The following is a 13,987-nucleotide window of genomic DNA, read 5'->3' as shown; positions in this document are numbered from 1 at the left end:
TAATCCCTGGCCTCGCTCAGTGGGTTAAGGATCCGTTGTTGGCGTGAGCTGTGGTGTAGGTTGCAGACGAAGCTCAGGTCCCAAGTTGCTGTGGTGTAGGCTGGCAGCTGCAGCTCCGATTTGATCCCTAGCCTGGGAACTTCCATATGCCGCAGATGTGGTCCTAAAAAGCAAACAAACAAAAAAAGGATGTTACTTAGCTCAGATTGTGTCCAGATATTTAGGAAGAAGGCATAGTGATGAATGGTGCTGTTACAGTCATCTGCTCTGGGTAGACCCAGAGCATGATGCTTTTTGGTTCTCTGTGGTCTTGGTACCATTGTTGACCTTTGTTAATGCTCATGCCTCACAAGAGTGCCAGTGTGCTTCTGTGCAGCGGCTGTGTGTGTGACTGGCCTTGTTCAGTCCTCACAGTGGTGTTGTGATAGAGATTCTTATCCCCACCTGCAGATGAAGAAGTTGGGGCTTGGCGATGCCCAGGGGACACTGTGGGTGTGAATGCTGGGACTTGGGCCTCAATCCAGCCATCTGATTGCAAAGCCTGTCATCTTATCTGCTTTGCACCAAACAGAAATTTACTCTCATATTATAATAAAAGTGTCTGTTGGGGGAGAAGAGGAAGGCCAGATATAAAAGGACAAAGGAACAAGTGTCTTGAGGGAGCACCTGTTTTCTCATCTGGGCAGGAGAGCCCTGAGTCCCAGAGGCCTCAGGTGCCTGGCAAGTTGAGCTACACTTGGATGAGGAGAAACAGGGACATTCTCTGCCGCTGATGATTCAGAGACTGCTGCAGGTCGTGGTTCCCTGAAGAACAAATTGCTGTGCGAGACGTCTTGGTTCTTATGACAGAGGCAAGGGGTTGCCTTCGGGATTGCTCAGCCAGACCCAAAAGGAAGAGAGACCTGGGAAACTTGTGGAGGGACCTGTACATGGAACGTGAACAGCCTCTGTCGGCCTGGGCCCCAGCTCGTGTAGGATCTGGGAAAGATGGGATCCGGGCTCCTCCTCAACCCCTTGATTTATTTAATTCTTTTCTGGTTTTTCTTGGCTCTACTCCAGGGGAATACGGAGAGAACGGTCTGGCAATACCACTTTCGGACCTGGCCGGACCATGGAGTGCCCAGTGACCCTGGGGGCGTGCTGGACTTCCTGGAGGAGGTCCACCACAAGCAGGAGAGCATCATGGATGCAGGGCCTGTGGTGGTTCACTGCAGGTGACCAATTCCTTCCGCCTCTAGGATGCCGCCTGTCCCATCTCCTAATACCCAGGGGGCTTGTTTTCACCTGTCTGTCCCCGACTTTTTAACAGTGGGAAGAATCTAGTCTCTTTTTGAGGTGTGGGTAACTGCATTAAGGGGCATTTGGACCCCAAACCATATTTCCCATAGATCCTACGGGACTGCCAGGTTCAGGGTGTGGTGGGGCAGAGGGTGGTGGCAGGGTCCTTATTCTCAAGGAGCCCTTAGTCTGGTAATGATTGCTTGGTTTTCTTTTTTAATATAGTAATTTAGGATTCATCTCTTTGATTGTGATTCTGTTCTCTTTTTCCATGGAAATAAGGTATATATATTTTCCCTGATGGTATACTTGTTTGCTTCAGAATATTTGGACCCCTCCCCACACAGGGTTCCAGAAGCTATGCCCATGGTCTCCACACCTGTGTTTACAGTTTGGGCTTCATTATTTTACTGGGGAAAGTTTGGTCTCCTAAATCTCTCTCATGTTGGGCAAGTAGATATGTGTGAATTGTTGTTTATTCATTTTTTGTAAAGCTCCCATCCCAACATCTGAGCTCCTTGTTATTCATCCCTTGTTCATCCTCACAGCAACCCATTTCACCGATGAGGAAACTGAGGGTCAGAGAGGTTAAGGGGCTTGCCTCAGATACATCGTGCTGGAGAAGCTGAGCTCCGAGGGCAGGATGGACTGAGTCCAAAGCCCTGTCCTCTTTGCTAATATATTTGCAAATATAAATAGACAATCTTATAAATACTCCCAAGAGCAAACATTGTTTCTATTAACATTAATAGCTTGGTTTGAGTATAAAACTCTCATGAATGACTCTGTTGTCCTTGCTCATTGTCCTTCTGCCCACAGTGCTGGAATTGGCCGGACAGGGACGTTCATTGTGATTGATATTCTTATTGACATCATCAGAGAGAAAGGTAAGTCATCCGGAGGGCAAGACACTAACGGTTCCCATTGTCCGTTTCTGGAAGAAAAGTGCTGGTGAAAATAACCCGTGGAAAACAATTAAATGTTAAAATATTTTCACAAAAATCTGGGCGAAAGACTTCAACTTTCAGCATGTTTGCCAGAGAACTAAAGTGATGCTCTTTGAGCTTTTGACATAAATCAAAGCCTAGGTGCTGCAGATCCTGCTGCTATGGTCTCTTTGTTGAACGTGCAGTGGTGGTCTTTACCCAGCTGCCCAATCCCTGCTGGTGGAATGGGGCAGTGCTGTGAGGACTTGAGGGACTCCTCACCTCTGACACTTTACCACGTAGTCATCTAGGATTGTTGGTATTGATTGGAGGGCCAGTGCTGTGGCCCTTGGACCATGTTCAGTTATAATATTAAAAACTAAGTTTGCTTTGCCTTAGAGTCTGCTGAACGTTGTGCGTTAAACCACTTCACCTCGTCTCTGCAGTTTCTTCTGATGCTTCGTGGTGCTTGCTTTGTAGGTGTTGACTGCGACATCGACGTTCCCAAAACTATTCAGATGGTGCGGTCTCAGAGGTCAGGGATGGTCCAGACAGAAGCACAGTACCGATTCATCTATATGGCCGTCCAGCATTATATTGAAACACTACAGCGCAGGATTGAAGAAGAACAGGTACCAAGCAGAAAGCTGGCGTGTGGATTTTCAGTGTTTTTTTTTTGTTTGTTTTGTTTTTTGGTTTTCTTGGGGGGGCAGCTTAGATATGCCCTCCTTTTGAGCAGGAGGACAGACTTTGATAGATATCTCTTTCTTTGAGAATGAGGAACAAGTTCCCAACCAGGTAGGGCCTCTCCGGGCACAAATTATTCCTTACTTCACAACTCTGAATTTTCAGTGTAGAGTAGCTCAGGGAGGGGCACCAGGCCTGACAGACTAGGGACCAACCACAGGAAGGTTTGGATTTTCCCAGGCTCACGTGGCAAGCTTTGAACTCAAAGCCTCGATGCTTCCAGCCTTTTCCAGTTTTGATCCAGGCCGTATTGATCGTGATTCCATCTCTTAAAGGAATGCCTCATTCTTACACAGCACACGGGCTGGATCTGCCAACTTGGTTGAATTGGAAACAGTAAAATTTCAGTTTTAATAAGTCATGCCTAATGAACAATGTGAAATTGGAGCCTTTCCATTTGAAGCTACTCAGAGCAGACACAAAGCTGAGTTAATTAGGACTGAGGAGACTGCTCCTTTGGAGAGCTGTGCTTATCCTCTGCCCCACCCCTAACCCTTTGCCATGCTGCAGACAGGGGAGTGTCTAAACATCAGTGCTATTTGCCTGCTCTTTATGGCCTGTCAGAAAACTCAGCTTCTTAAAATTGGAAGTAAGGTCTTCTCAAAATGGGACCTGCCACCTAACTGAAAAATTTCTAGCCTAGCAGCCTAGTGGCCACATTACCAAAGCATGGTTGGTTAGCCAGAGTGAGTAAGATCTCAGTCCACACAAAAGTACTCACCAGATTGTTTCATTGTACAAAAACGTCTTTAGAAGTGGCACATGTATAGAAAGGTAAGGTCAAACAGTTAACAAGCTACTGGTTTTGTTTTTTGTTTTTTGTTTTTTTTTTTTTAGGGAAGAAATAGATTTATTAAGATAGGACGCTTGAGAGAGATGCAATCAGGCAGGCACAGAAGCTCTGCAAGCTACTGGTTTTGAACTTTAGTACTTTAAGTCTGACTTTGTGTTATGCTGTGTGCTATGAAATATTAAGATGGTTACTATAGGCTGTTTTATAATTGTCTTCTGGTTATATTTATTGGAGCCCAGAATACTTAAAGCAAAATTTACCCAAGGAGAAGGAGTCCTTAATAAATACAAAGAGAGTGTATTACATTTGGTACAAATTTGAAATTATTCGGGAACATCTTGAAGCACATAATGTAGTCTTGCTCAGAAAAGCTGGGGGAAAAGCTCTTGATTTACTTCAGAAGCTCTGGTTTTTCTTCTTGTTTTGGAGAACTTAGGGACTTCCCCTCCCAGCTTTTCTGACACTTCAGATCTTCCCGTTACCATATATGGTCCCTCTGACCCTAAATCTGAAGTTGTAATTTAGATATAGGAACTACTTTTTTTTTTTTTTTTTTGTCTTTTGTCTTTTCAGGGCCATGCCCACAGCATATGGAGGTTCCCAGGCTAGGGGTCTAATTGGAGCTGTAGCTGCCAGCCTACGCCACAGCCACAGCAGCGCCAGATCCGAATTGTGTCTGCGACCTACATCTCAGCTCACGGCAACGTGGGATCCTTAACCCACTGAGCGAGGCCAGGAATCGAACCCAAAATCTCATGGTTCCTAGTCGGATTCGTTTCTTCTGCGCCAAGACGGAACTCCTGGATATAGGAACTACTTAAATAAAATCTTTATTGCTGCTCTTTTATGGGGGGTGTGGGGTCGGGGAGGTAGAATAGTTTAAGTATTACTCAGTATGGACTCTAGAAACTTGATGTCCTCGATGGTCTGGTCCCATGAGTACTGAATGCATGCGTTCATCCCCTCAGCCAATACTTTTTTGGTGCCAGCATGTACCAGCACTTTAACAACTATTTGGTGTATGAGCCTTTGAACTAACAGAAAATTGTGTGGCTTAGATTATATTTATTTTTAAAAATTGGATTCTGTGATATACAGTTTTCTGCATTGTACTGTTTGATTCAGTATAGGAACTTGCCACTTGATTTTGTGGTAAGGTAAGAAATATTTTAATTTAGTAGAAGATTTAAGTGGCAGACTTAAAGATATTAAACCCGTCTGATTTTTAAATTAAGCAGAAGATCAAAACTCATTTAGGGTAATTGATTATTTTGAAATATAGTGATTTTCAAAATTACGAAGCATTAAGGACCTTTGAGAATGAAAGAATTTGCTCTAGAGGGATAAATGAAAAAAAGAAATAACAATCAGGGGTGGCGATCTGGGGGTGGGGTGGGGAAGGAAGTAGAGAAACAGCATTTGAAAGAGGAAATGCAGAAACGGAGGTGGGAAGCCAGGGAAATGCAAATGAGCGAGGAAGATAAAATTCCCAAGTCTTTAAAAATGGATCTTCTTGCACACTGCTGTTTACCTTTGTTAATTTCCATTTACAGTATTAAAACAATTTTTTAAAAATTTGCAGAAATGGTTTCCCTGGTGGCTCAGCCAGGTGGTAGTTAAAGATCTGGCATTGTCACTGCTGTGGTTTGGATTGCTCCTGTGGTGCAGGTTCAGTCCCTGGCCTGGGAACTTAGCATTGCCATGAGCGCAGCTAAAAAAGTTTTTTTTTAATTTGCAGAAACAGTGTATGAAAGTCTCTTCACCCAGCTTTCCTAACTGTTAACATTTTAACACACTTACTTTATTATCATTTACTCCCATTCTCTCTCTGCATATATATGTGTGTGTATTATGTATATATATATCTATAGTAGGTGTGTGTGAAACATGCATACATATATACACACAAAATAACTTTATATATACATATATAAATAATTTTTAAATGAAATATTTGTAGGTTGCTAACATTTATGTCCCTTTGCTTCCAAATACCCTGATGTGTATTTCCTAGAGATAAGGACATTCTCTTCTGTAACCATAGTAAAATCCTCAAAATCAGGAAATTAGCATTGATATAATACTTTTTTTTTTGGTCTTTTTAAGGCCACACCTATGGCATATGGAGGTTCCCAGGCTAGGGGTCGAATTGGAGTTGTAGCTGTTTTTTTTTTTTTTTTTTTTTTTTTTGTCTTACAAAACTATTTTTGAATCTGCAGACTTCAAATATTGCCAGTTTGTCCCAATATCCTTTATTTGGTTTAGGGTCACATGGTGCATTTACTTGTCATGTATTTTTAGTCTCCTTTAATCTGGAACAGTTTGCAGTGTTAATCTTTGTGACCTTGACATATTTAAAGAGTTCAGACCAGTTGTTTGGTAAGAATATCCCTCAGTTTGGATTTGTCTGATGTGTTCTCTTGATTAGATTTCAGGTCATGTGTTTTTGACAGGACTGTTGCAAAAGTGATGCTATGTCCTTTCTGGTCCATCACATCACAAACTCCCTCTTGGTTTGTTTCACTCCTGGTGGGGTGTTAACTTTGATCTGATGATTAAGGTGTTGTGTTGTCTGTCAGATTTCTCCATTGTTAAGTTCCTGTTTTTTCCTTTTTAATTAATATCTTCTAGATGCTTCAGACTATATAGATGAACACTTTTTCATTATACTTTCTACCTACCAGTTTCACATTTATTTGCAATTCTTACCAAGAAAAATGACCACTGTGACATTTGCACAGTGGCGATTTTCTGTTTTCATCATTCCCTTTTCATTCATTAGATGGAAGCCTACTATACGGAAGAGTTTTCCTTCTCCCTTATTTATTTATTTAATTTATTTATTTATGTCAGAGTGGGTTATAGTCCATTACTGTTATTCAATTTGTTGTTTAAATTGTCCCAAGCATGTTGTAAATCAGCTATAATTAAAAAAAAAAACAAAAAATTGTCCCATGTTTGCCTGGTGGGAACCTTTTCAAGTTGGTTCCTGTGGTTTTTTTTGCTATGTTCCTATTTTTGATTACTTCCTTTTTCTTTTTTTGACACCACAGGATGATCTAGGTTCATCTCGTACTTTCCCAGCCATTTTTCAAAGGAGCCCTGATTCTTTTTATTTTAGCCAGGATCTGGGTACTGAGTGTGCTTGTTTGTACTCATGTAATATTCTTTGAATTGCTAATTAGCTAAGTAATTATTGCTCTTGTCCTGCTCTCTCTGTTTAATCTTTCTCTAACTGGGAGAAACATGGCTTCCATGATCTGCAATTTATTTATTCATTTGCTCAACCCTAGTACACATGTAAGGTAGTTTGAGAATTGCTAACCTTCACCCCTGTCAGACTCATATTTCCCAACTAGGAATTCCTGTCATGGCGCAGCGAAAATGAATCCGACTAAGAACCATGAGGTTGCGGGTTCCATCCCTGGCCTCACTAAGTGGCTTAAAGATCCGGTGTTGCCATGAGCTGTGGTGAAGGTCACAGACGAGGCTCAGGTCTGGCGTTGCTGTGGCTGTGGTGTAGGCCAGCAGCTGTAGCTCCAATCAGACCCCTAGCCTGGGAACCTCCACATGTGGCCCTAGAAAGACAAAAGGCAGAAAAAAAAAAAAAAAGGAAAAGAAAAAAAATTCCCAGCTAGGCAACTCTTCTTTGAAGGAAGTACTTCCACATCCCATAGGAAGCGTCCTTTAAGCTTCAGTGTACATAGCTCTGGGCCATGTTCTCTCAGGGTGAATCATTCTGTAGGACAGGTTACCTTTAACAATTCTGTAATCACAGCTGAGCCAGGATAGAAACATAATAGTACAGGCTGAATTTGAGTTGTTGCCAGCAAGACTTAAATTGACCTGGTATGGCAATTACTGTTCAGTTTTTTTCTTTTGGTCTTTTTAGGGCTGTGCCCGAGGCATAAGGAAGTTCCCTGGCTAGGGATCAAATTGGAGCTACAGCTGCTGGCCTTCACCACAGCCATAGCAACACTGGATCCGAGCCACATTTGCAACCTGCACCACAGTTCATTGCAACGCCAGATCCTTAACCCACTGATCGAGGCCAGGGATAGAACCTGCATCCTCATGGATACTAGTTGGGTTCGTTAACCCCTGAGACATGATGAGAACTTCTTTCTACAGTTTATTAAACATTTTGTTTGTTATTACTCTTTTAGGCTATCTTTGGGTGCATTTTGTGTTCCAGACACTGATTAGTTCCTGAAGATATAATAGAACAAGATAGATATGGCTGTTGCTTCATGAAACTCAAGTTTCACTAGATGGGAAGTTTGAGTTAGCGTGAGGCCAGGTCCCCATTGTCCTTTTTTTATTTGTTCCCCTGTTCTTATGCTTCTTCACATATCTTTCTTACTCACCCTGGTCCAATAAAAAGGTATTGGACCTTTTTTCATTTCTTTATTTGTTCATTTGTTTATTCATTTCCTGAATTAATTAAAGTACATTGTACTATATGCCCAGCACTGTGCCAGATCCTGGGAGTAGAAATAGTCATGTTCCTGTTTTATATCTGGAATCTAATATACAGCACAAATGAACTTATCCACAGAAAAGAAAATCATGGACTTGGAGAGCAGACTTGTGGTTGCAAAGGGGGAGGGGGAGGGAGAGGGAGTGGGATGGGAGCTTGGGATTAATAAATGCAAACTATTGCTTTTGGAATGGGTTAGCAATGAGATCCTGCTGTGTAGCACTGGGAACTATGTCTAGTTACTTATGATGGAGCAAGATAATGGGAGAAAAAAGAATGTGTAAATGTGTGTGTAACTGGGTCACCATGCTGTACAGTAGGAAAAAAAAAATTGTGTTGGGGAAATAACAATTAAAAAAAAAGAAAAAAAAAGATTAAAAAAAATTGATAGTTCCTATCATGGCACAGCGGAAGCAAATCCGACTAGGAACAATGAGGTTGCTGGTTTGATCCTTGGCCTCGCTCAGTGGGTTAAGGATTTGGCATGGCCTTGAGCTGTGGTGTTGGTCACAGATGCGGCTCGGATCTGGCATTGCTGTGGCTGTGGTGTAGGCCGGCAGCTGTAGCTCCGATTAGACCCCCAGCCTGGAAACCTCCATGTGCCTCGGGTGTGGCCCTAAAAAGCAAAAAAAAAAAAAAAAAAAAAAAAGAATTGGGAGAATATCAAACCATTGTTCATATGATTAAAAAAAGAAAAAAAGAAATAGTCATGTTCTTGAAATGGAAACAAATCTGTATGTTTGGAGTAGAGGGAGTCAGAGGGAGAGCATGAGATGTGTTGAGTGAGATTCAAGAAGTCAGCAAAGTCCACAGTTCGAGGGCACAAAGCTCACAGACCGTATTAAGGATTTAAAACTTTATCCCAAGGGAGATGGGAAATCACTGAGGATTCTGAAACAGATGAGTGACGTAAAAAGATCTTCATTTTAAAAAGAGGGCCTTGGCTTGGGAGGGAAGAATGGGTGGGCAGGAGACTTGAGCAGCTGTGGGGTAGGGCAGTGTCCTGAGAATGGATGGTGGTTTGGGCAGTAGCAGGGCCTGTGCTGAGCACAGGAGAGGAGAACGATTAAGAGCCTGTGAGCCGATGTGGAAGGGGTCAAGGTGTTTGGAATCCTGACGTTTGAACCCATTGTTGCTCCGTAAACTAGACAAGAGCATTTTCATTTTCTCTCTCTTCTTGCTCATGGCTTTTGGGCTTTTTTTTTTTTTTTTTTTCTTCTAATTTTAAGTTTAAGAATGTAACTGGAGTTACCTCACATGGAAAGATATTTAATACCAGATGATTTTACAGCCTCATGGTTGGTTCTCCTCTCAGCCTTGGCTGTGTGTCAGTTGGCAAGGCCATAGGATTTATTATAAACATTGCAAAAGACTTGGTAACCATGCTACATCATTGAATTTGGGTGGAGGATAGATTAATTTCAGATCATTTTTTAGACCTCTGAAATAAATTTCCCTCCATCCCCCCAAAACAAAACAGAGTGAAACAAAACAGTCCCACCCCTGAGAATTTTTCTTTTTTTTTTTCTTTTTCTTTTTAGGGCCACTCCCATGGCATATGGAGGTTCCTAGGCTAGGGGTCCAATCGGAGCTACAGCTGCTGGCCTACACCACAGCCACAGCAATGCAGGATCTGAGCCGCATCTGCGACCTACACCACAGCTCATGGCAACACCAGATCCTTAACCCACTGATTGAGACCAGGGATTGAACTCACAACCTCATTGTTCCTAGTCGGATTCGTTTCCACTGCGCCATGATGGGAACTCCCCCCTGAGAATTTTTCTTGATCTATAAGGTAGCCTGGGCTATCACAGTTCTGAGAAACAAATCCATCTGATTTGTGAATCAGTTTTATTTCTTGTTTTTCCAAAACAAGCTCCAGCATTTTTATGCTTTTCCTTGAGCTGATTTTTTGGAAATAGCTTGCTTGAACTATTTTTTTGAAATAATTCCTGTTCTATTTGTATTAATCATTCCTCATTAGAAAATACTTTTGTCATCATTTCATGTAGAAATATTCATTTGATTGATTTTGAATTTCAAGAAAGTAATGGGGGGAGAAATGAGTTGGAGTTTCAGTCACAGTAAGATGAAAAGGTTCTAGGGATCTACTGTACAGCAAGAGCAAGTAGGTAACGATATTGTACTATACACAACATTTTGTTATGAGGTTATATCTCATGTTATAGGCATATATTTTTTAAATCACAATTTATCTTTGTTGGCTAGACTTCATTAATAGTTTTTTTATTACTCAATGAATTTATTACATTTGTAGTTGTACAATGATCATCACAATCCAATTTTATAGGATTTCCATCCCACAACCCCAGCATGAACATTGATTTTTTATATGTAAAGGATAACTGAACTGGGAATAAGATTTTTGGATCATCCTTTTCCCTCCATAGGATTTTTTTGAATTGTGTGGATGTGTTGGAGTCTAAAGTCAATTTAATTATCCCTTCATATGTGTAACTGACCTTTTTTGCCTGGAGATGCAATCTAGGCAGATTCTTTCTTTATCATTGATGTTTGGGAGATTGATTGTGAAGTTTTTTCTTTGAAAATGTAGATTCAGGAGTTCCCATCGTGGTGCAAGGGAAACAAATCTGACCAGGAACCATGAGGTTGCGGGTTTGGTCCCTGGCCTTGCTCAGTGGGTTAAGGATCCGGCGTTGCCATAAGCTCTGGTGTAGGTCGAAGACATGGCTGGGATCTGGCATTGTGGCATAGGCTGGCAGCTGTAGCTCTGATTCTACCCCTAGCTTGGGAAACTCCATATGGCGAGGCTGAGGCTTTAAAAAAATAAGACCGAAAAAATAAAAAAATTAAAAAAAAATTTTTTTAAATGTAGATTCAGATTTTTTTTTTCTTTTGAGATTTTAAGAACTTTTTTTGGGGGGTCTTTTTAGGGCTGCACCCGAGGCATATGGAGGTGCCTTGGTTAGGGGTCGAATTGAAGTTATAGTTGCTTGGCCTACACCATAGCCACAGCAATGCTGTATCCGAGCTGCGTCTGTGATCTACACCACAGCTCATAGCAATGCAGGATCCTAACCCACTGAGCAAGGCCAGGGATCCAACTCCCATTCCTCATGGATACTAGTTGGGTTCATTAACCACTGAGCCACAACAGGAACTCCAAGAACATTTTCTTGTATTGTGTCTTAGAGTATTTTTTCTGTTCTGTTTGTTCCCATCTTTAGCAATTCCATAAATATCAAATCTCATAATAGCTTTCTCCATCACCTTTATGTACTTTATTAATAGTTTAAAAATACATTTTCTCCTAGACTGCTTACAGTATCCCTTTCTTTCTTTCTTTTTGTCTTTTTAGGGCCACACCTGTAGCATATGGAAGTTCCCAGGGTAGGAGTCGAATTGGAGCTGGAGCAGAGAGCCACAGCAACTCAGGATGCAAGCCACGTCTGTGTCCTACACCACAGCTCACAAGAACACCAGATCCTTAACCCACAGAATGGAGCCAGGGATCAAACCCATGTCCTCATGGATACTAGTTGGGTTTGTTACCACTGAGCCACGGAAACTCCTGTCCCTTTCTATGTTTTTAGTTATTTTATTTTCTTGCTGTCTATGACTAGATTTGAACATATTACATTTCACGTTTTTTCTTTTTTCTTCTTAAATGATTTTTATTTTTTTATTATAGCTGGTTGACAGTATTCTGTCAATTTTCTGCTGTATAGCAAAGTGACCCAGTCACACATACATGTACACATTCTTTTTTTTTTTTTTTTTTTTTTTTTTTTTTTGTCTTTTTGCCTTTTTTAGGGCTGCTCCCACAGCATATGGAGATTCCCAGGCTAGGGGTCTAATCAGAGCTGTAGCTGCCAGCCTACACCAGAGGCATAGCAATGCGGGATCCGAGCTGTGTCCGCAACCTATGCCACAGCTCACGGCAACGCCGGATCCTTAACCCACTGAGCAAGGCCAGGGATCGAACCAGCAACCTCATGGTTCCTAGTTGGATTCCTTAACCACTGAGCCACGACGGGAACTCCTATGCTCTTTCTTAAGAAAGATCTTGTCTATAAATTCTATGATATTAATGTAAAACTATTGGTCTTTATCTTTTTCCTTTATTTAGTTTTCTTTGTGTGACATGTTATCTCTCTCCATCTTTTGCTCTTTGCTCCTTTTTTCCTTTTTGTACCTTTCCCCCCTTTTTATTTAGGTCCTGTGCTGACCCTTTCTTTATCAGCTGATCCATAGTAAGAGGAGGCAGGGTGGCTGAGGAGGTCCATGGCTTTGATTGGGTTTGTTGTCTCAGATGCCCTCTCACCTTTGCCCTGAGAGCACATCCATAAGTTGGTGTCCAGGGAATCATTTTGACTCCTTGCAATGCCTGCATAGTCAGAGGGGTTAATAACGCTCTCTCTTACCCCTCTCCTTCAGGACCTCTCAGCTAGGAGGGTGGCAGTGGTTGGCAGCAAGGGCCCTTCAGACTGTGGGCCTCTCTGCTGTGTTGAGCTGGTTTTGACAAGTTTCTCCCAACTTCTCCTGTGGTCTGCCATGGCTCCCCCATGCCCCTAGGCCTTTCACTTGTGGAACTGGACATTCAGGGGTTTCTTTTTCCTGATGCAGTCTGAGTGGATATGTATTGCTTCTCAGCTTCCTCTTTCTTTTGGTCCAGCTTTCACAGTATTATAATAAAAAGAAACTTTCTAGTTTGTAGATTGGAATTGTAGCATTCCTTTGTTTTATGTGTAATAAGATTTTCCATTTTTTATTAAGCCGTCATTTTGGTGACTTTTGAGCAAGGAGAGGAAGCGGAAACTTCACTGGTAGATTTAAATTTATTTTATGGTTTACATTTTATTTTTTAAAAATTAGGAGTTCCCTGTTGGCTCAATGGGTTAAGGATCTGGCATTGGCATTGTTGTGGCTTGGGTCACTGCTGTGGTGTGGGTTTAGTCCTGGTTCAAGAACTTTCACGTGCCATGGGTGCAGCCAAAAAGAAAAAGAAAAAAAGTTTTAAAAATTCAGTACCAGGAGTTCCTATTGTGGCTCATTGGTAATGAACCAGACTAGTATCCGTGAGGATGCTGGTTTAATCCCTGGCCTCGCTCAGTGGGTCAGGGATCCGGCGTTGCCCTGAGCTGTGGTGTAGGTCTTAGACGAGGCTCAGATCCCATGTTGTTATGGCTGTAGCGGAGGCTGGCAGCTATTGCTCCGATTCAACACCTGGCCTGGGGAGTTCCATATGCCGCATTTGTGGCCCTAAAAAGCAAAAAAAAAAAAAAACCTGTACCACACCCATAACCAACTGTTTCCTTTTGTCACATTTCTTTCAAGTCTTTTTTCTTTCATAAAAGCAATCAAGTGTAACAGGTACTACTGAGATTCCCTTTGATACACACCCCCAGGACCACCTTTCATCTCCACCCTTGGAACCCCAAGGTAGTCACTAGCCTTTCAGTCAATCTCTTTTTGTAAATTTTATCTATCTATCTATCTACCTATCTATTGTCTTTTTAGGGCTGTACCTGCGGCATCTGAAGGTTCCCAGGCTAGGGGTCAAATTGGAGCTATAGCTGCTGGCCTACACCACAGCCACAGCAACGCTGGATCCATAATCCATTGAGTGAGTCCAGGGAGTGAACCTATATCCTCATGGATAATAGTCAGATTAGTTTCCACTGAGCCATGATGGGAACTCCTCTTTTTGTAAATTTTAAAATACAAATACAGATATCTATACACAATATATAACATTGTTTTTATATGTAGAATATT

The 13,987-nt window shown here is 41.8% G+C and overlaps 1 protein-coding gene across 6 annotated transcripts in view; it reads left to right on the top strand.

Annotated features, from left to right (window-relative positions):
* Nucleotides 1-13,987, top strand: part of PTPN11 (protein tyrosine phosphatase non-receptor type 11) — a 90,049-nt gene that overhangs the window by 65,468 nt on the left and 10,594 nt on the right. For 4 of the 6 annotated variants that reach the window (XR_014826937.1, XR_014826936.1, XM_021073563.2 and 1 more), the window contains exons 11-13: nt 1,060-1,214; nt 2,098-2,165; nt 2,685-2,836. Coding sequence is in view for 4 of the 6 variants with exons in the window: in XM_021073563.2 (XP_020929222.1) it covers nt 1,060-1,214; nt 2,098-2,165; nt 2,685-2,836 (375 nt within the window). In the remaining 2 variants the exon portion in view is untranslated. Of the gene's footprint in view, nt 1-1,048; nt 1,215-2,097; nt 2,166-2,684; nt 2,837-13,987 lie in introns of all 6 variants that reach the window. The other 2 variants (XM_084995585.1, XM_084995584.1) reach the window with 1 other exon arrangement.

This window comes from Sus scrofa, chromosome 14, assembly GCF_054392235.1.
Source record: "Sus scrofa isolate SSC_HxYL_T2T_F1_AM1 chromosome 14, Sscrofa_HxYL_maternal_Yorkshire_Landrace_v2.0, whole genome shotgun sequence".
In the NCBI taxonomy this organism is placed as follows: domain Eukaryota; kingdom Metazoa; phylum Chordata; class Mammalia; order Artiodactyla; family Suidae; genus Sus; species Sus scrofa.
This window is presented reverse-complemented; position numbering and strand designations above follow the sequence as displayed.